The 21,721-nt window shown below is 45.1% G+C and overlaps 1 protein-coding gene across 5 annotated transcripts in view; it reads left to right on the top strand.

Moving 5' to 3' along the window:
* Nucleotides 1–21,721, top strand: part of SLC12A7 (solute carrier family 12 member 7) — a 715,067-nt gene that overhangs the window by 392,294 nt on the left and 301,052 nt on the right. For all 5 annotated transcript variants that reach the window (XM_068236473.1, XM_068236472.1, XM_068236469.1 and 2 more), the window contains 2 exons: nt 10,765–10,863; nt 21,120–21,177. In XM_068236473.1, the coding sequence (XP_068092574.1) occupies nt 10,765–10,863; nt 21,120–21,177 (157 nt within the window). The remainder of the gene's footprint in view (nt 1–10,764; nt 10,864–21,119; nt 21,178–21,721) is intronic.

Raw genomic sequence — 21,721 nt, 5'->3', positions numbered from 1 at the left:
TAAAGAGACACTGAAGCGAAAAAAAAATGATATTATGATTTGTATGTGTAGCACAGCTAAGAAATAAAACATTAAGATCAGATACATCAGTGTAATTGTTTCCAGTACAGGAAGAGTTGAGAAACTCCAGTTGTTATCTCTATGCAAACAAGCCAATAAGCTCTCCGACTAAGTTAGTCGTGGAGAGGGCTGTTATCTGACTTTTATTATCTCAACTGTTCCTGGACTATTTACTTTTCCTCTGCTAGAGGAGAGGTCATTACTTCACAGACTGCTCTGAAAGAATCATTTTGAATGCTGAGTGTTGTGTAATCTGCACATATTATAGAATGATGCAATGTTAGAAAAAACACTATATACCTAAAAATAAAAGTATGAGAATATTTTCTTTGCTGCTAATCTTCTAGTAATTGTTCATAGTACACAACCAATTCACTATATCATTTTTTTTCCCGCTTCAGTGTCTCTTTAAATTAGAATTTGACAAAGCATTCAAATTTGTATTAAAACAATGTCAAGGAATGCAGCGGCTCCCCCAGGACCGCCTAATGGCGTCAAATGTTTTGCAGGGGATAGCGTGTGCCGATGATCCACTCCATCATCAGTCTCCCAGTGGCAGTCGTCGCTAAGAGACTGTTAGACGGCGAAACCGCCGTCTATTTACAATGTACAGTGCTGCCATCTAAGGCAGCGCTGAACTGGGGACAGCCGTTTCACTCGGCTGTCCGCTGGGCAGGAACAGGAGCGATCGGCTGTCATAAGCTGAAGCCTATGACACCCGATCTCAGTGATTGGCTGGCGGGGGGGGGGAGAGGGCCAGGAATTTAAAGAGAATCTGTACTCTAAAATTCTTACACTAAAAAGCATACCATTCTATTCATCATGTTCTACTGGGCCCCTCTGTGCTGTTTCTGCCACTCCCTGCTGCAATCCTGGCTTGTAATTGCCAGTTTTAGGCAGTGTTTACAAACAAGACATGGCTGCTAAAAGCTTGTGTTAGGCTCTGAGAAGCTCTGTCTGTGACTCACACAGAGCCTGCAGGGGGTGTGGAGAGGGTGTGTATAGCTTCTATCCTATCACAGCAGAGCAGCAGATTCCTGCCTGAGTGCCTGAGCCCGACAAAGCCGTCAGAGGAAAGAAGATTAGATTATATAACAGAGATAATACAGCCACTGTGCAACTAGGAAAGGCTGCAGTAAGACAGACCACATTAGAACAGGTATAGGAGCTTATGAGATAGAAGAAATAAGATTGAACATTTTGTTAGAGTCTCTTTAAAAAAAAAAAAAAAGGCAAATTTATTGCAAAAAAAAATACAAACATGCCGGTAGCGATCAGAGCAGGGGCGTAGCTAGAAATGACTGGGCCCCATAGCAAAAAAAAAATTATGGGCCCCCCCCCACGACCTTCCAACCCCACGGACCTCAGACCTCCCACCCAAACATTTTGTGGAGAAATCTGATTTCCCCACAAAATGCACCCAGATTGGCGGCAGATTTCCCCACAATATGCACCCAGATTGTCGGCAGATTTCCCTACAATATGCACCCAGATTGTCGGCAGATTTCCCCACAAAATGCACCCAGTTTGGCGGCAGATTTCCCCACAAAATGCACCTAGATTGTCGGCAGATTTCCCCACAATATGCAACCAGATTGCTGGCAGATTTCCCCACAATATGCAACCAGATTGTTGCCAGATTTCCCCACAATATGCAACCAGATTGTTGCCAGATTTCCCCACAATATGCAACCAGATTGTTGGCAGATTTCCCCACAATATGCAACCAGATTGTTGCCAGATTTCCCCACAAATTGCAACGAGATTGGTGGCAGATTTCCCCACAAATTGCAACCAGATTGTCAGCAGATTTCCCCACAGGGTAGGCAGATAGGTAGACGGGCGGGCAGGGTAGGCAGATAGGTAGACGGATGGGAGGGAAGGCATATAGGTAGCCAGGTGGTCAGTTAGGTAGCCGGGTGGGAGGGTAGGCAGTTAGGTAGCCGGGTAGGCAGTTAGGTAGCCAGGTGGGCGGGTAGGTAGCCGGGTGGGTGGACAGTTAGGTAGCCGGGTGGACAGTTAGGTAGCCAGGTAGCCGAGTGGACAGTTAGGTAGCCAGGTAGCTGGGTGGCCAGGTGGGTGGACAGTTAGGTAGCCAGGTAGGTGGATGGACAGTTAGGTAGCCGGGTAGGTGGACAGTTAGGTAGCCAGGTATGTGGACAGTTAGGTAGCCAGGTGGGTGGGTGGACAGTTAGGTAGCCAGGTAGCCGGGTGGGTGGGTGGGTGGACAGTTAGGTAGCCAGGTAGCTGGGTGGGTGGACAGTTAGGGAGCCAGGTAGCCGGGTGGGTGGACAGGTGGGTAGTCGGGTAGGTGGGTGGATAGTTAGGTAGCCAGGTAGCCGGGTGGGTGGATAGTTAGGTAGCCAGGTAGCCGGGTGGAAAGTTAGGTAGCCAGGTATGTGGACAGTTAGGTAGCGTGGGTGGGTGGACAGTTAGGTAGCCGGGGCGGGTGGGTGAGTGGGCAGACGAGTGGCTTAGTGGGGTAGGGCCTCCCTCCCTCCCTGCCTTACCTCGGGGGCCCCCCTCCTCCTATTATGAGCGGCGCGGGAGAGCGGCATATAGAGCAGGCTCCGGCGGGAGTTCCAGCAGGCTCAGACGCTAGAGGTCCAGCTGCCTCCGTGCTACGGCGTCTCCTCTCTCTGTATGCTGCTCGCATTCGAGCAGCATACAGAGGAGACGCCGTAGCCCGGAGCGCCGGCATTATTATAATAAAAAAAAAAGTCCTCTCTTAGCTGAGGGCGGCGGGCCCCCTGTGACGTAGGGTTGCCGCGGGCCCTATAGCAACGCTATGGTTGCTATAGCGATTTCTACGCCGCTGGATCAGAGCCCATCAACAGAAAGCTCTGTTGGTGGGCAGAAGGGGGGGGGATCACTTATGAGCTGAGTTGTAGGGCCCTGCAGCAAGCCCTTAACTCTGCAGTGGCCTGAATTGTAAAATGTAGCCTGGTCACTAGGGGGGTGTAAGCCTACGGTCTTTAAGAGGTTAAACAATGCTGATGCCTTAAATACTCTTAGCCATAAAACCTGAACAGGCATACAAGTCAGAGGTTTCTGACCGAAGTTTGACTGGATTTGCCGCATGCTTGTTTCAAGTTTGTGATCCAGATACTACTGCAGTCAAAGAGATAAGAAGGAACGCTGGGCAGCTTTAAAAGGTAATACATTTGGTAATGATTTGGCTACCTCCAAATCCTTCTCAGTTTAGGTGTCCTTTAAATAATTGGCTGAGTTTTTAGATGCAAATGAAAACACTTATCGCTTAGTGTGCCTTCCTCCATCCCCAGCTGTCAGTTAGCAGAGCTTTTATTATCCAAATGCTGTGCAGTCTAATCCTCTGCTTTTGAAGAGACTTTTGCTTTGGATGAGCACTTGTCCAATGGTCGTTCGTGAGTTCATGACCCGCATGTGCACAAGTGATTCCTTTTACTGGGCATCCAAGGTCCTTAAACTCACGCATGCTCCTTGGAAAAAATGCTTGTTAATGGCCCCAGGCACTCCTGGAAAAGGAGATTTAATAAAAGCTCTGCTAACTGGCAACCAGAGGGAATCCAAAGGAGCCGAATGAAGCAGTAAAAGCCACCTAATTAGATCAAATAAACTAGGCCCATTACTTAATCTTCTTTTTTAAAACAATTTCAGTTTAACTTTGCTTTAAAGTTAGAGAACCCGAGGTGTGTTTAAAGAATGTTATCTGCATACAGAGGCTGGATCTGCCTATACAGCCCAGCCTCTGTTGCTATTCCAAACCCCACTAAGGTCCCCCTGCACTCTGCAATCCCTCATAAATCACAGCCGTGCTATGAGGCTGTGTTTACATCTGTAGTGTCAGTCTCAGCTGCTCCCCCACCTCCTGCATAGCTCCGGTCCCTGCCCCCGTCCCTTCCCTCCAATCAGCAGGGAGGGAAGGGATGCAGGCGGGGACTGGAGTTCTGCAGGAGGCGGGGAGAGCAGCAGACTGACACTATAGAGATATACACAGCCAGCTCTGACAAGCTGTTTGTCAGCAGCGTGGCTGTGATTTATGAGGGATTGCAGAGTGCAGGGGGACCTTAGGGGGGTTTGGGATAACAACAGAGGCTGGGCTGTATAGGCAGATCCAGCCTCTGTATGCAGATAATATTCTTCAAACCCACCTCGGGTTCTCTTTAATCACAGGACTACCGTATTCTTCGGACTATAAGACGCTCCGGACTTTAAGACGCACCTAGGTTTAAAGGGCAAAAAACAGGAAAAAAAATAAAAAATAAACCTAGGTGCGTCCATGGTCCAGAAGTGGCTTATGGGCCTTTAAAGAGACTCTGTAACAATTTTTTCTGCCTTAGTTCTTCTATCCTATAAGTTCCTATGCCTGTTCTAATGTGCTGGGGCTTACTGCAGCCTTTCCTAATTATACTGTCTCTGTAATAAATCAATGTATCTTTCCCCTGTCCTGTCTGTCGGGCTAAGGCTTTGAATGTGTGGAATGTGCAGGGCTGCTTGTCATTGGATAGAAGCGATACACACCCTCTGCAGGCCCCCTGCACACTCTGAATGACTCACACACTCTGCTTAGCTGAGCCTATTACAAGCTGGTTAGTTTGTTTGTAAACACTGCCTAAAACTGTTAATTACAAGCCAGGATTGCAGCAGAGAGTGGCAGAAACAGCACAGAGGGGCACAGGAGAAAATAAGGAATAGAATGGTATGCTTTTTAGTGTAAGAATATTAGAGTACAGATTCTCTTTAACCCCCTCCCCCCAGACTTCTCTAGCTAAGTTACACTGCCCAGCTACACTAACTACTGCTGTCTCCACACACTACACTACACTAAGCCCTGATGCCTCCCCCACCCAGCTACACTACACTACACAAACCCCTACTTCCTTTCCCCCTAACCTAGCTACACTTACTGACCACTACAATAAAATTTATTTAATGTTCTAACTAGAGGCGATGTGCCTGGATATATGTATGTTTATACTACAATAAAATTGAGCTCCCACCCATCCATCCTATGTGGCATCTTCTTCTTTAAAAAGTAGTAGTCCAGTGAGGGTGTCCAGGTTGTACATTATCCTAATGAGGTCCCTGGTGAGACGGCAGCAGCAGCATTGTGATCTGATAGGTTTCTGAGTCCCCGAGCCAAATAGCCGCAGCGCTATACTGATGTGCAATGCTTCTCCTCTACAACACTGTCCTAGTCCCCGCGGTGAGGCAGCAGCACGATCTGATGTTTCCTGACTTGCCATGTGGAATAGTAGCAGCCGCTGTAATGTCCTACGATCCAGGTCCTTTTCTGCAAATTTTGCCGGTGATTATCATGTCCCTGCATCAGCGCTGTGTAAGCCCGATCCGGGCAGAGCATGACAACCTCAGCCGCTATAACAGCAGAGTCCTCCGAGGCTTCCGTACTGCCTTGGCTACTGGTGCCCTCTCATGACCTGCGGCACACGTGTGCCGGGGTCATGGGGTGACATCAATAAATAGCGCAGTATGGAAGCCTCGGAGGACTCTGCCGTTATAGCGGCTGAGGGTGTCATGCTCTGCCCGGATCGGGCTTACACAGCGCTGATGCAGGGACATGATAATCACTGGCAAAATTTACAGAAAAGGACCTAAATCGTAGGACATTACAGTGGCTGCTACTATTCCACGTGGCAAGTCAGGAAACATCACATCATGCTGCTGCCTCACCCGCAGGCACAAGGACAGCGTTGTAGAGAGAAGCATTGCACATCAGTATAGCGCTGCTGCTATGCCGCTCGGGGAGTCAGTAACCTATCGGATCACAATGCTGCTGCTGCCGTCTGACCAGGGACCTCATTAGGATGATGTACAGCGGAAGCCAACTATCAAACACAAGCGCCCGCCCAGATAGGTAATATTTGCCACATTCCGACTATAAGACGCAGGGACTTTTCCCCCCCACTTTTGGGGGAGAAAAAGTGTGTCTTATAGTCCGAAAAATACGGTATATTGCAACACATTCGATTAGAATATATCGCATTGCAGCTGGGCTAATTCCATGGGACCCAACCGCATACTCCCCCTAATTTCCCTTTGTGGTGTAACTATAATTTTGCTAATTTCTTAACTCATTCAAGACACTGAATTTAGGGTACAACACCAAATTAAATACATAAATCACTATATCACCTAAACTTTTTTAAGAGCTTTCACATGCTTAAGACGGAATTTCACCTGCCCGTCCACACCATATTCGCTTACTTCCAACTCCACAACCATACACAAAGCCAACTAGGGCTTACTAATGTTCATCTAGTAACGGGTGAAGTGGAGGCTTGGCTTCTGGACAGGATTACTTTGTAACAAATCTCTAGATTTTACAATGACTTGTTATCCTAACTTTGTGGGAACATCAGCACTTGCTGCTACGCAGGCAAACAGCTGAGTTCCATTTATCAGATAATGACTGGATAGACTTTAGATTTCAGAGACACATACAAAATCACCAAGTAAAATGACTTAGAATGTGACTTTTAATATCCTATCTAATATCATGCTTAGAGATCATGTTGTATGCATTTTGATCCGTATAAAGAAGTTGCACATGATTAACTGCTCACCTTGCCTCTGGATAAGGGCAGAGGGAAGGAGAGGGGGGAACATGGCACCTCCTACAGCTATTAGAAACCAGGCCAAACTGCAAAAAAAAAAGCTTTGTGGTTTCCTTTAAAGAGAGTCTGAAGCGAGAATAGATCTCGCTTCAGACCTCATAGCTAGCAGGGGCATGCGTGCCCCTGCTAAAACGCCGCTATAGCGCGGCTTAACGGGGGTCCCTGTCCCCCCAAACCCCCTCCGAGCAGCGGGGGAGCGCTTCCTGGTTGGGGCAGGGCTAACCGCCGCAGCCCTGCCCCATGCGCGTCTGTCAGACGCGTACCTCCGCCTCTCCCCCGCCCCTCTCAGTCTTCCTTCACTGAGAGGGGCGGGGGAGAGGCGGCGATGCGCGTCTGATAGACGCGACTGGAGGCAGGGCTGCAGCCGTTAGCCCTGCCTCCAGGAAGATCAGCTCCAGCGACCTTTTTCCGACCCAGGTTTGCGGGGGGTGGGTTGGGGGTGAAGGGACCCCCGTTAAGCAGTGGGATAGCGGCGTTTTAGCAGGGGCACACGTGCATAAGACCTGAAGCGAGATTTAGTCTAGCTTCAGTGTCTCTTTAAGTGTAAAGTTCTTGTTGTTAATGGATTCCTGCTCTTATTTATTATTTATTTATTGTATTTATGAAGCGCCAACATATTACGCAGCGCTGGACATTAGTTTAGGTTACAGACAATATTTAGGGGTGACATACAGCAATATGACAATACAGGAAAACAAGAAAAAGCAGATCACGCAGCACAGTATGAGTACAAGGTAATGCTTAGTCACTGGATGGGAGCATGGGGATTAGGCAAGTCGAGTTCACTCAAATGCATAACATGGGTGCACAGTAATGGAGGTGCATGATCAGGTAGGACACAAAAGGAGGAGGACCCTGCCTGAAGACTTGCAGTCAAGAGGGAGAGGTAGGGACTAGAAAGGTAGGGACGAGAGTTTAGCTGCAGGTTTAGAGCACTAGAGAGGGGTAGTAGGCCAGAGTGAAAAGGTGAGTTTTAAGGGCCTTCTTGAAGATGTTGAAGGAGGGGGCTGCCCTAATGGGTGGAGGTAGGGAGTTCCATAGTGTTGGAGCAGCTCTTGAGAAGTCCTGGAGGTGTGCATGGGCCTGGGTGATGCGGGGGGCAGTCAGGCGAAGTTCGTTGGAGGAGCGGAGTGAGCGGCTAGGTGTGTACTTCTGAGTAAGATCGAAAATGTAGGTTTGACAGGTTTTGTGGACAGATTTGTAGGTCAGACACAGTATCTTGAATCTGATTCTGGACTGGATAGGAAGCCAGTGGAGGGATTCACAAAGGGGAGCCGCTGTGGTGGAGCGATGGGAGGAGTGGATGATTCTGGCTGCCGCATTCATGACGGACTGCAATGGGGCAATTCAGGTCATAGGGAGACCAGACAGAAGGGCATTGCAGTAGTCAAGGCGGGAAATTATGAGGGCATGGATGAGGAGTTTGGTGGTGACAGAGGTCAGGAAAGGGCGAATCTTGCAGATGTTACGGAGGTGGAAGTTGCAGGACTTTGTGAGATTTTGGATGTGAGGAGTGAAGGAGAGTGCGGAGTCCAGGGTGACACCCAGACAGCGGGCTTGAGAGGTAGGGCGAATGGTAGTGTGGTTAACAGTGACATTCACATCTGGGAGGTTCAGGGAAGGCCGGAATGGGAAGATCATAAATTCCGTTTTGTCCAGGTTTAGTTTCAGGAACCTTAGCGGACATCCAGGAGGATTACAAATGATATCTGGGGAGTGATTGCAGCGTTCCATAAAAATCTTGATGTCAAATCCTGTCAGAGGAAAAAGATTCCCAAGGATGTTATCTCTTAGGAAAAGCATCATACTAAAGAGAATTCTGACAGAGTCTGTTTGCTGTTTTTTTCGTCTCATGGTTTGAAAAATTCCTGCTGAGTGTAACCTGTTTTTTTTTTAATTCATGCTTGTTTTGGAAGTAATTTTCTTGTCGCTTGTTGTTTCCTGAGAAATGGAACTTTGATTAGAGAATGGACTAGTCGGTACTCACAGTATTGTTGGTGCTCTGAGTTGGGTGTAAGCTAACCTGTCATCTGACTTGCTGTACCCCACGTATGCGTTCCTCAAGATCTCACAATTCAAACATCATATCTGTGACAGTGGGAAGTTATGGCTAATTCCTTTGAATATGGAGCCACACATAATCACATGCAGGATGAGGATCAGGGATCAGAATCAGGAGTGTCCAGAAAGTTCTGGCAACTGGCTGGAAGAAGAGCAGTCCTTATATAAGCCATACATAATCACCAATAGGGTGCAGCTGGTGGTGCAATCCTGCAGAAAGCGCTCCTGAACCAACCACAGGCAAAACAAGGAACTGCGGGTCTTTTCCAAAGTCTTTTGGAGGCCACCTGCTGGTCAACAACCAAATTATAAATAGATCTACCTGGGGGTGGACAGTGGAAGTACAAAGCAGCTTGAGTCACCACGAGCACTGTAATAATAGTGCAGGACATTTGGGCGCAGCCGGCGCCACCATAGATGTAATAGGAATTACTGCTATAGCGGCGCACAGTGAGCAACTTCGGCGCCGTCAGAAGACAGAGCTGAAGTTACTTTTAAAACACTGTACAGGTAGTCCCCGGTTAATGAACGAGTTAGGGACTGTTGGCTTGTTCTTAACCTGAATCTGTTCTTAAGTTGGAACACTGTACCATCTCTGTCCCATGTACCTCCTCTGTGTCCCCTTGTGCCAGCAGCATCCCCTTCTGTGTCACCTCTGCCACCTGTACCTGCTTATACATGTTTAAAAGCCATTTTTTCTTTGATTTTTTTTTTTTATCAATTTTCTCAAAAACTGCAAGTCCAGTTTGAAATATTTTTTTAACTTGTTCCCATGGAAACACAGAATCCATGCCGTTCCTTTTGGCGGGTCGTTCTTAAGTCAGGCGTTCGTAAGTCGGGGACTACCTGTAATTCGGCCTCCAGCAATAGCTGGAAGCCGAATTACATCATTCCCCACTATCCAGGTGGACCTGGAGGGGGGATAGTAAGCAACGCCGCTGGGACTTGTGCAGCAGCAAGATAACCTGTATACCTGCTGTATCCTGCGCCCAAGTCTCCCGGCGGCAGGTTCTCTCGTACGCGAGTCACTACTGCCACCAGCAGGTAGAAGATGGCATGACATGATTCCCAACAGTTGCTTAGCATGTGTTACACTATCAACACACACATTAATTAGATATTGCAAGCTGTGCAAGTATGCAACTGGCACAAGTAACACTGCCTGCTCATGGCATTTTTCTGCTATTAAGTGAGTATTCCTCATTATGTTTTTGCTTACCCAGCCTACCTAAACAGTGCTTGTTTATGTGCTGTTGTCCCTCCTCCCCTCAGTACAGGTTGGTCTGAGATAAGCGAGTAGCATATCTGTATAGCACTTGTCCACCAAATGATTGTTAAAGGCAACTGTTACTGAGCTTAATTAAGGGTCTGTTGGGAATGAGGGCTGGTTTGAAGGTGCTATGGAATGACTGAGGACAAAAGGGGTTACTGCGGAGGAGGTGGGCAGAAGAGTGAGGCTATTAAGGATGCAAGGGGGTTGGTGGGCAGAGAGAAGGGTTTATTGAGGGTCTGAAAGGGAAAAAGTGATGCTGTTGAGGATGCTGGGGGTGGAGGAGGTAAGAGGGAGGGCTTACTGGGGATCTTGGGAGGGAGGAGTGAGGCTATGGAGGATACTGGAAGTGGAAGGGGAGAAATAGGGTGTAATTGATAATCTGGAGGGAAGAAAGTGGAGGCTACTGTGAATGCTTATGAGGAGAGAGGAGCAGTGAACTTTCTAAGCTTAAAGGGAAACTGAAGTGAGGAAATATGCCTATACATACCTATGTAGCGGTACGGCTATGGATACCATAGAGCATTCCTGGTCTCTGAACTGGACAGTATTTTAGAAAATCAAATACAATTGCAAACAAATTGTAGCACATTTTTAGCAAGAGTGTAAATTTCTGATTGAGGGGCACAGATTATTAACATGTGCTCATAGGCTCAGCCAATGCATTGTACGTTTAGGTTTTAGACCTTCTGAATGGCTCTAGGAGAAATTTAAGAAACTTGTGCACATATATATATTTTTTTCTTTTTAATTTAGGTATCATGGCTGGTTCCAATCGGTCTGGAGATTTGAAGGATGCTCAGAAGTCCATCCCAACTGGAACAATTTTGGCCATTGCAACTACATCTTTTATATGTATCTTTTAAAATATTTATTTGTAAACCACACAAACATTTCAACAAACAAGGGTTGCACAGATATATCAATGCCTAAGGAATTGATCTTCTTTATTCATACAATTGGAGGTAGTTGCAACAAATGTCTACATTTTTTCTTTGCTGTTGCAGCTAACACTTTGGGAGAGATTTACCCAATTTACCTTGGCAAAAAAATCTGACACAACTCACATTCCATGTTGCTCTGCAATGCAGGTGGCCATACCTTTTACAAAAATACACGGCACCTGTGTGCCTACACTCTTAAGGTGGGTACACACGTCAGATAAAAGTCTTTGGAAAATGAAAGATCACAGACCAATTTTACCCCCTTTCATGTAGTATGAGAGCCATACCTACACAGTCTATTCTATGGAGCTGAACTCCCCATCAGACAGAAATCTTTGCAAAATGCTGCACACACAGATGCTGTACACATGCAACAGATCAGTATCTGCAAAAGATCTGTTCCTGCAAAAGATCCATTCCTGCAAAATGCATTCATAGTCTATGATATCTGCAGATCTCATACACACTTTGTTTAACAGACAATTATCTGTAGATCAGATCCACCAGGTTAGATCTTCAGATCGGCAGATAATTGTCTGATCTGCAGATGAATGTCCATTAACCTCCCTGCCGTTATAAAAAATTGCTGCGCACGGCAGGGAGGGTGTTTTTTGGCATTTTTTTTTTTTTTTAGCATGTAGCTAGCCTAGCGCTAGCTACATGCTTCCCCCCTCCCTGCGGCATCCCCCCGAATGCGCCGATCGCCGCCGGCGCATATACCCATCCGGAAATCCCGTTCTGAACGGGATTTCCAGGAGGGCTTCCCCCGTCATCGACGTCGTGACGTCAGAGGGAGTCCCGAACCACCCCTCGACGCTGCCTGGCACTGATTGGCCAGGCAGCGCACGGGTCTCGGGGGGGGGGGGCACCCTCTGATGCGGCGGGTTGCGGCGAATCGGCGCGGAACGGCAGCGATCGTAAGTTACACGCAGCTAGCAAAGTGCTAGCTGCGTGTAACAAAAAAAAATTATGCAAATCGGCCAAGCAGGGCCTGAGGAATCCTCCGCGGCAGGTTACTCCGAGCTGAGCTCGGGATAACCGGCAGGGAGGTTAAACAAGGTTTGTATGAGGATCTGCAGATGTCATAGACTATGAAGGCATTTTGCAGGAATGGATCTTTTTCAAATAACCCTACAGGACAGGTGCTACATATGAGATATGGGCCCGCCCCCAACAGGAAACACATCAAACTAGCCCTCTATAACTTCCACCTCTAGCCTCTACCTGCCAGTTCTTTGTGTACCCTGTTCCGGGGAACACCTAGCTCTCTAGCTAGTGGAGTGGTCAGCAGCCAGGCAGTGCTGAGGCCATGGAGAACTAGTTTGGGTAGCCCTATCCTGGTGGGGTTCTGGAGGTTACCTTTATCCACAGGCTGGTGGATTCCTTTGGCGAAAACCGGCAGGTGCAGCGGTATCCAGAGGAGCGGCATTGGAGGCAGCTAAGGCGGAGGCCATACGCGCGACGGAGGGGACAGTACCAAGCGGAGGCGTAATGGTGGTCTCTTGGAGGAAGCGGAGTGCGGGGCAGCAGGTCCAAGCGGAGGCTAGGGCATTGGCGCTCTCCGTACAGTACTTCCGCCCTGAGTATGACGTCACGTCCGGTGACGTCATTTCCAGTTCCGGTTCGAGCGCCTGTTTAGATGCCGCGGCGTTCAAACCTTCACACGCGTTGGAGATGGTGAAGGAGATGGACGCAAAGCAGAAGACGGCAGATCAGGTAAGTGGAGCAGTGTCGGAGGACAGTCGCCCGTCTGATCTGCGAAGGTCTGAAATCTGTTTTGGCCGCATACTGATCCATGAGGTCTGCTGAATGGTGGAGATGTAGTAATTCACTAAAGCCGCAGTCTGATCAGTGAGGTCTGAATACATAATAGTGGCTACAGTCTAATGTTTTATGATGATTATTGACTTAGGCCACATGGTATCAACGAGGTCTGCATATCATATAGCATGATTATCTCGTTGTTTTGCGCTATAATTATATATGGCATTCTGAGCAAAGCTGATTTTATGGTGGATATGAAAGTTTGTCACTATTATTAACAGCAATTTCTTTAAAGGGGCACTATGGCGAAAAATTGTAAAATGTAAAATATGTGCAAACCTATACAAATAAGAAGTACGTTTTTTTTCCAGAGTAAAATGAGCCATAAATTACTTTTCTCCTATGTTGCTGTCACTTACTGTAGGTAGTTGAAATCTAACAGAAGCGACAGGTTTTGGACTAGTCCATCTCTTCATGGGGGATTCTCAGGCATTTATTTATTTTCAAAAGCACTTAGTGAATGGCAGTTGCTCTGTCCAACTGCCAAAAAACTGTGTAGCGAGCAGGGAAGCTGGCCAGCATCATTGTTTAAATCCTTTTAGGGAATATCTTTATAAAGCATAAAAGCCTTGCTGAGAATCCCCTGTGAAGAGATGGACTAGTCCAAAGCCTGTCACTTCTGTCAGATTTCTACTGCCTACTGTAAGTGACAGCAACATAGGAGAAAAGTAATTTATGGCTCCTTTTATTCTGGAAAAAATGTACTTCTTAGTTGTGTATGTTTGCACATATTTTAAATTTTACAATTTTTCGCCATAGTGCCCCTTTAAGTAACAATTTTGTTTTACACAGGGTCTATACATTTTTGCATTGATACCTGTGGAAAAAAAAAATGTGTATAGTTTAATAGTATTTCACTAATAGGTGGAATCATACTATACCTAGTTTTCTTAAGATTACCAATACCTGCTTGCATATTAATTGGTATGAAAAGAGTATCATTATGACATATTGATTATGTTATTTGTATGTTTCTAGGGAGCTATGGAGTCTGATAGCTCTGATAGGCCCAGGAGTTGCATATTGTGTAATAAACCCTTACAACTGCACTGGCCAAAAGCTTCCTGTCAGAAGTGTATATCAAGCATTATCAATGAGGATAATACTGCTTCATGTAAAGACTTCATGTTCACTATGCGTCAAGAGATGGTGGAGACCTTTAAGGCCTTCAGAGAAAGCCTGCCGACTACCTCAGCACAAGGGCAACAGTCGGCTCACTCAGTCAAACCTAGAAAGGCTTTAGGAAAGTCACCTAGAATAATTTATTCTTCTGAAGAGGAGCAGGATAGTCACCAGGAAACTGGTGACCTGGACTCCAGGTCCTCAGAAGAACTGTCAGAACAGGAGGAAGCGGAAGACGCTTTTAAATCATCCAAATTTAAGTTTGCTTCTGAGGAAACAGAAGAGTTACTTAAGGCAATTTATTCAACTCTTGACATTCCTCAAAAGAAGACATCTGAAAAGTCTTTACATGATAAGTTATACACGAGTATGGAAACCTCAGAGCAACTCTGTTTTCCATTTCATAGTGCAATGAAGAATCTGATTATGTTACAATGGAAGGACACGGATAAAAGATTATTTATCTCAAGAGGTTTTAAAAGGCGGTTTCCTTTCTCAGAGGAGGACGCTAAATTGTGGGAGTCATGCCCCAAACTTGATGCAGCCTTTAGCCAAGTAGATAAAGATAACGAGTTGGCTTTTGAGGATTTAGGTCGGCTTAAGGATCCGGGGGATAAAAAGATTGTTTTCTCTCAAAAAAGCATGGTCAGCTACTGCGACCAACTTTAAACCAGCCGCTGCAACTACCTGTGTATCTCGCACAATGTCAGTATGGTTGGAAAGAATTAAAAAAAAATTGATTAATGAGGATGCCCCTAAAAAAGATATTTTAGAAGCTGTTGAGGTAGTAGAGGGAGGTAATGACTACGTCATTGATGCAGCCTCAGAATCTCTAAGGATTACAGCTAAATCTACCGCACTGATAAATAGTGCTCGCAGAAATTTATGGATAAAAACATGGGATGGCAGTCAAGCATCAAAATCTAGAGCTTGTGCTCTTCCCTTTTCAGGTGATTTACTGTTCGGCCCACAGCTCCAGGAAGTGTTAGAGCGTACAGCTAGTAAAAAAGCAACCTTTCCGAAAAAGAGGAAGTTTGAAACAAAGAAACCTTTTTTTCGGAAGAGGCAGACGCAGGGGAGAGAACAGCAGAAACGTAAACCCTGGACAGGTAATAGGGGATTCACCAAAAGAAGTCCGTTGTTTACATCAACGGAAAGAAAGAGTAAACCATGACGCCAACAAGGTGGGGGGAAGGTTAAAGAAGTTCCTATTAGGTTGGAAAGAAATTACAAGAAACAAATTCATTTTAGACCTAATAGAGAATGGATACAAGATTCAATTTTCAAGAAATCCTCCCAAACGATTTATAGTGACTTCACCCCCAAAAGTTCCAGAGGAAAAGAAGGCCATGCAAGAAATAGTAAAGGACATGCTCTCACGAGATGTAGTATGCAGAGTTCCACCTGCTCAGGAGAAACAGGGGTTTTATTCAAGAATATTCCTAGTAAAGAAACCCACGGGGAAATATCGGCTGATATTAAACCTCAAACCCCTGAATCCTTATATAAGGTACGAGAGATTTCGAATGGAAACAGTATTTACAATGCGAAACCTTCTGTCCCCAGATTGTTTTATGATCAATATAGATCTAACAGATGCTTATTGGCATATCCCAATAAGGAAAGAGTCTCAAGCTTTCCTTCGTTTCAGTGTAATGACAGTTTCAGGTCCAGAACATTTTCAATTCTGCTGTCTTCCGTTCGGAATATCTTCAGCTCCCAGAATTTTCACAAAGGTGATGGCAGAGATTGTGGGAGCTCTACAACTGAAGGGAATTCTTATAATCCCTTATCTAGATGATTTATTGGTAGTAGCCGACAGTATACAGGATCTAGAGAGGCACAAGAATATGGTGATACAACTTTTAGAACAGACAGGGTGGTTAGTAAATTTTCAAAAATCATTCCTGGTTCCAACACAAGAAATTCAATTTCTGGGATTCACGGTAAACTCGGTGGCCCAGAGATTGTTCCTTCCTGGGGACAAGACATTAAAGCTCCAGACAATGGTGCGGCAGTGTCAGAAGGAAGCAACTACGACAACCAGACAAGTCAAGAGACTGTTGGGGTTTTTAACCTCCACAGCCCCGGCAGTATATTGGGCACTAAGACATATAAGACCGCTACAGCTATGGCTTCTGCAGAATTGGAAGGGAGATCAGTCAGCCCTAGATCAGACCCTATGCATACCAGAAAATATAAAGCAATCCTTGGATTGGTGGGTTCAGGAGCCCAATCTAATACAGGGTCGCTTGTGGAGGTGTCCAGTAACAAAGATCCTGACAACAGATGCCAGCCTCACAGGATGGGGGGCTCACATAGAAGGCATTTATTTACAGGGGACATGGCCAAGGGAGGTGATAGTTCAGTCTTCAAATTATCGAGAATTACTGGCGGTAAAGGTAGCGTTAACTCAAGCGACAGACAGGATAAGGGGCCACCATATCCAGATCCGGTCAGACAACATGACCGTTGTCATGTATCTGAACAAGCAGGGTGGAACAAGGTCAGAACGGCTGCTGAGACTAGTGCTGGAGATATTAGATTGGGGAGAGCAAAATCTTCAGTCAATTTCAGCAGTGCACCTCAAGGGATCCCTAAATACCATGGCGGATCTGTTGAGCAGAGAAAAGTTGTCCAATTCAGAACTAAGTTTAAATCCAAATATATTCAAGGAATTGACACAAAGATGGGGCCATCCGCAGATAGATCTGTTCGCCAATTGGGAGAACACGCACTGCAACCAATTTTTCTCATTAGACCCAAGAGGAGCTTTAGGGGTAGATGCGTTGGCACAGACATGGGACTTTCCGATCGGCTATGCATTCCCTCCAATCCCTCTATTATCAATAGTAATGCAGAAGCTGAGATCAACTGCAATGTATCTGATACTGATTGCACCCAATTGGCCAAAACGACTCTGGTTCCCAATGTTAAAATCGATGTTAGTGGACAAACCGATCCAGTTGAGAGACAGGCACAACCTTCTCAGAAAAGAAGGCGAATGGATTCAGATTCCCAATCTTCAGCTGACAGCGTGGTTTCTGAGGGGCAAATCCTGAAGAGAAGGGGGCTATCGGACAGAGTGACAAAGACGATATTAAACAGTAGGAAGAGTGTTACAAGAGCAATCTACCTAAAATATTGGAAGACCTTTTGTAAATGGAAAAAGGAATCAGGCCTGAAATCAAATAGACTGGCTACAGTACTAGAATTCTTGCAAGATGGAATTGACAAGAAAATGGCATTGAGTACATTGAAAGTGCAGGTTGCAGCCCTTTCAGTTTTTCTTAATAGGCGGTTAGCCTTGGAACCTTTAGTTATCAGATTTTTGAAATCGGTAGAACGGTCCCGGCCGGTAATGAAACGTTCATATCCAAGTTGGGATTTGACTTTAGTTTTAAACAGTTTGATGAGTGATGATTTTGAACCATTGAACGAAATTCCATTACGATTCTTAACAATGAAGACCATTTTTTTAGTAGCTATTACCTCAGCAAGGAGGATAAGCGAGCTGGAAGCTCTAAGTTCGGTTGAACCATTTTGCTCCATTTTTCATGATAGAGTAGTCCTGAAGACGGCAAGTGAGTTCTTGCCAAAGGTCGCTACCCTATCCAATAGGATACAGGAAATTGTTTTGCCATCCTTTTGAAAAAATGCCACTGATCCTAGAGAGAATAGATGGCATAAGTTAGATGTCAGAAGGTGTTTATTATTTTATTTGGATAGAGTAAAGGAATTTAGAAAATCTACAACATTATTTGTTCATTTTTCGGGTGCAACAAAAGGGAAGAGCATGTCTAAAGCCTCTATAGCAAGATGGATTAAAGCCTGCATTAATGAAGCATATAGACTTAAAGGAGTTCCCTGTCCAAAAGAAACAACAGCACACTCAACTAGGTCAGTTGCAACTTCCTGGGCTTACAGAGCTGGAGCTACGACAACCGACATCTGCAAAGTGGCAACCTGGAAGACGGCGAACACCTTCATTAGACACTACAGGCTGGATCTACTATCAGCGGAAGAACAAACTTTTGGAAGGAAAGTTCTTCAAGCTGTGATCCCTCCCTAAGGTTAGTGCTGCTTATTGCATATCATCTCATATGTAGCACCTGTCCTGGAGGGTTATTTGAAAAAAAACCAAAATTAGCTTACCTGGTAATGCTGTTTTTAATAACCCTCCAGGACAGGTGACCCACCCTAAAACTTATGTGCATACGAAAAACTATATGTTGTAAACATGTATGATGTAAAGGTAAGTTGTAAGCATGTATTTATGTAATATGTGAGGCATTCTATCGGAACAGTTAATTGGAACATACTGGCAGGTAGAGGCTAGAGGTGGAAGTTATAGAGGGCTAGTTTGATGTGTTTCCTGTTGGGGGCGGGCCCATATCTCATATGTAGCACCTGTCCTGGAGGGTTATTAAAAACAGCATTACCAGGTAAGCTAATTTTGGTTTTTGCAGGTAGTGATCTTTTGCAGATACTGATCTGTTGCATGTGTACAGCATCTTTGTGTGCAGCATCTTGCAAAGATTTTTGTCTGATGGGGAGTTCAGCTCCATAGAATAGACTGTGTAGAGTATGGCTCTCATACTACATGAAAGGGGGTAAAATTGGTCTGTGATCTTTCATTTTCCAAAGACTTTTATCTGACGTGTGTACGCACCTTTAGAGATGGGAACACATTACAGCAATAATAATCTTAAAAGTTCTCAACCCTTGCCACACTATCCAGAACTATTTTTCCCTAGCTTTTCATCATCATTATCGAACAAAGTAATATATTTGAGCAATAAGCAAATACAAAACATAGTAAAAATCAAAAGCCCACAGCCAAAGTCCAGTTCTCAGAAGACCCTTTTCTAAAATATGTAATGTATACTTCAGTGCAGGTGCAAGTTATATGCAATCTTCAAACACCACACTAAAAGTGACTTTTTGTGCTTTTTAACATTGAGGTTAAAAGAGTGTTAACCGTATACATTGGCTGAGTGATTATGATTCTATCTCCTAAAGTGAACCACACTGGAGATCGGTGGGGACTGTGTCTTTTTAATAAAACAGTCCCTTTCACTCTTTGAGACTTTCCTTGTGAGGGCCAGGGAGGCCTGTGTAGACTTCCAGGTGGTTACTTAGTAGTATTCAGGTCAGATTTTTAGCCCAGATTTTTGCCTGCAGCTGAGTTGCAGGCCTTGGATGACATGGTACATCCGATTCTTTTAGACTTCTGGTGGTTTTTGGGGAGACAGTAGTAAGGCAGTACTGTGTTCCAGAAAGTGGATTGTGAGAATGACTTGCCTGGAAGATAATGAAGGAATCGAAGGTCAGTTTTTCATAGTGTAAGGTTGCCTCAGCTGAAATATTCCCTTCCACAATTACTGCCAGAGTTAGCAGGAAGGTCACCAGAAAGCTGGAGTACCCCAAATATAGTTTTGGGTGACTATGTCCTTATCAAGGAGATCTCCAGCACCTAAGCTGAGGAGCTTGAGAACAGTGTTGCCATCCACCATCGGAGTTAAGCCACACACCCCCACAGATCAGTATTTGATGACTTTTCTGGCAAGGGATTGCCAGAATTTATGCTATTACTTATATGATCTGTGAGAGCAATGTAAATTAGTGGAGACTATTTGCATTTCACATTTCAATTTTCAAAATGTCTATTGCTCCATCCCATAGTATGAGGCATCCTTTCCCTTTAAGCTGTCTCTTGTGCACTCTGATCATTACAGACATCAGTTAGGTATGATCTCCCTGTAATGTGAGTGTGGGGAATCAATGTTCGATAAAAGGAAGTGTGATGTGATATATTACTGTTTCTTAAAGCAAATCTGAAACGAAAATAAACTTATGAGATAATTAAATGTATGTGTAGTGCGGATAATAAATAGAACATAGTAGCAAAGAAAAGCCTCATATTTTTATTTTCAGTTGAATACCTTTATTTATAACATTGCATCAGATTGTCACAGTTGCAGTTTAGAATCCACACTGGGTATTTTAAGCTGTTAAACAAAGCAGAAGTAATGACCTTTTGAACTTTCCTGTGGTAAAACCTTGGCTCATAGGAAATACTCGAGTATAACCTAACCCTCACACTAACCCTCCCCTACCTATGCTTTACACTAACCTCCCCTCTACATACACATAACTCTTATCTCCCCTCTACCTACACTTAACACTAACTACTACCACCCCACCCCTGCTCAGGTATACTATAGGCAATACTGTAACGTATGATACCTACTGTATGTAAAAGCGACTAAAGTACCCGACTCACCTCCCCCCCCCCCCCCCCCGCGCTCCATTCAGTGACCCATTTTCCTAAAGCAGGGTTTCTCAACTCAATCCTCAAGTACTCCCAAAAGTGCATGTTTTGTGGAAATCAAGAGGTTGTCAACAAGTTCTGCTGAGACACTGATTATTTTACCTGTTAATGTTTTTGGTTTCTTGCAAAGCATACACTGCTTGGGGCACTAAAGGACCGAGTTGAGAAACCCTGGCCTAAAGTACCCCTCCTATAGTCATGCTCGCAATTCCAATAACCAGTAGCCTGAATTCAATTTGAAGTTCTTAACTTTGTGCAGGGGTGGGACAGGGGTTGGGAGCAGCATCATTACTTACCTACGGGGTGCTGCTTCTCTGGTCCGCATGCCTTCTTCTCCTCAGACTTGTCGCAGCGATCAGTTGTATGTTCACGCACCGCTCTGTATGCCAGGAGATGTAGTCCATGACTGCGAGTACAGTTTTGTACTCAGTCATGGATTACATCTCCCGACATGCATTGCGGCACACGCGCCCTTACAAAACTACCGGGAACACACAAACTGTGGTCGCTGTGTCAAGTCTGAAGACAAGATCCTGAATCCCAAATGGAAGGGTCGACCAAAAGAGAAGCACCATGTAGGTACTAAGTAATGAACCTCTTCCCCCCCCCCTCCCCCGCGCCACATTCAGTTAAGAACCTTCCTGGTTATGTATTACAATCATTACTGTTTTGAGTGTTGTTAAACAGTCTATACAGGATATGAAGTATGTGAAATGATAAATCCGTAAACCATCCTGCAGGACTTTTAACATTAAAAATACAATTTTTTTTTTCTTTCATTAAAGACCAACACCGAATGCAAAACAAGCCTCCCCAACCCTTGAATGAACAAAGAAAAATATTCCACATTTTTAAATATATTTTTTTTCCTTGATTGCATATAAAAGATCTGTCTTGTGTTGTATTATTTGGTGCCTGCATTGAAGGAGCACTTCTGCGTGACAAGTAAGAAAAAACGGGGAAAAAAAAACACGTTTTAGAAACCTAAAAAACTTTGGCGTCTACCTGAACACTTCCTTAGATTTATACTGTGCACATATTTAGGACAATTGGAGAGATTTGAGGCTGGGAACAGATGCATCCTAAAGTGTTTAGAAAAGGTATAGATATTGATGAAAATGTGGAGGCAGCATAACCAAACAGGAATCTAGAAAGTTTGGAGCATCCTTATTTACAACTGGTAGGTAGGGCGATCTGAGAGCACCCTGGAGTGAAAAAAAAAAACAGAGACCCCGGGAGCCCCAATAGTGTAGTATGTCAAACAACTGAAGCAAATGGTGGAGAAGAACGGGTACTAACAAAGGGAGGTTGGTTGCAAGCGGGCAACCAACCACTGTAGGCGGGCGGAGATGGACAACCCCGACTCCACTGGGGTGTCCAGTCGAACTGGACGTGGTCGCTCTCTAGTTACAAAATAGGTTTAGATGGTTATGGGGGTAGAAAGCCCTAACCAAAAAGACTACCACTCTCGAAGGAGGGTGTGTAAGAC

The sequence above is a fragment of the Hyperolius riggenbachi genome, chromosome 5, assembly GCF_040937935.1.
Source record: "Hyperolius riggenbachi isolate aHypRig1 chromosome 5, aHypRig1.pri, whole genome shotgun sequence".
NCBI lineage: Eukaryota > Metazoa > Chordata > Amphibia > Anura > Hyperoliidae > Hyperolius > Hyperolius riggenbachi.
This window is presented reverse-complemented; position numbering and strand designations above follow the sequence as displayed.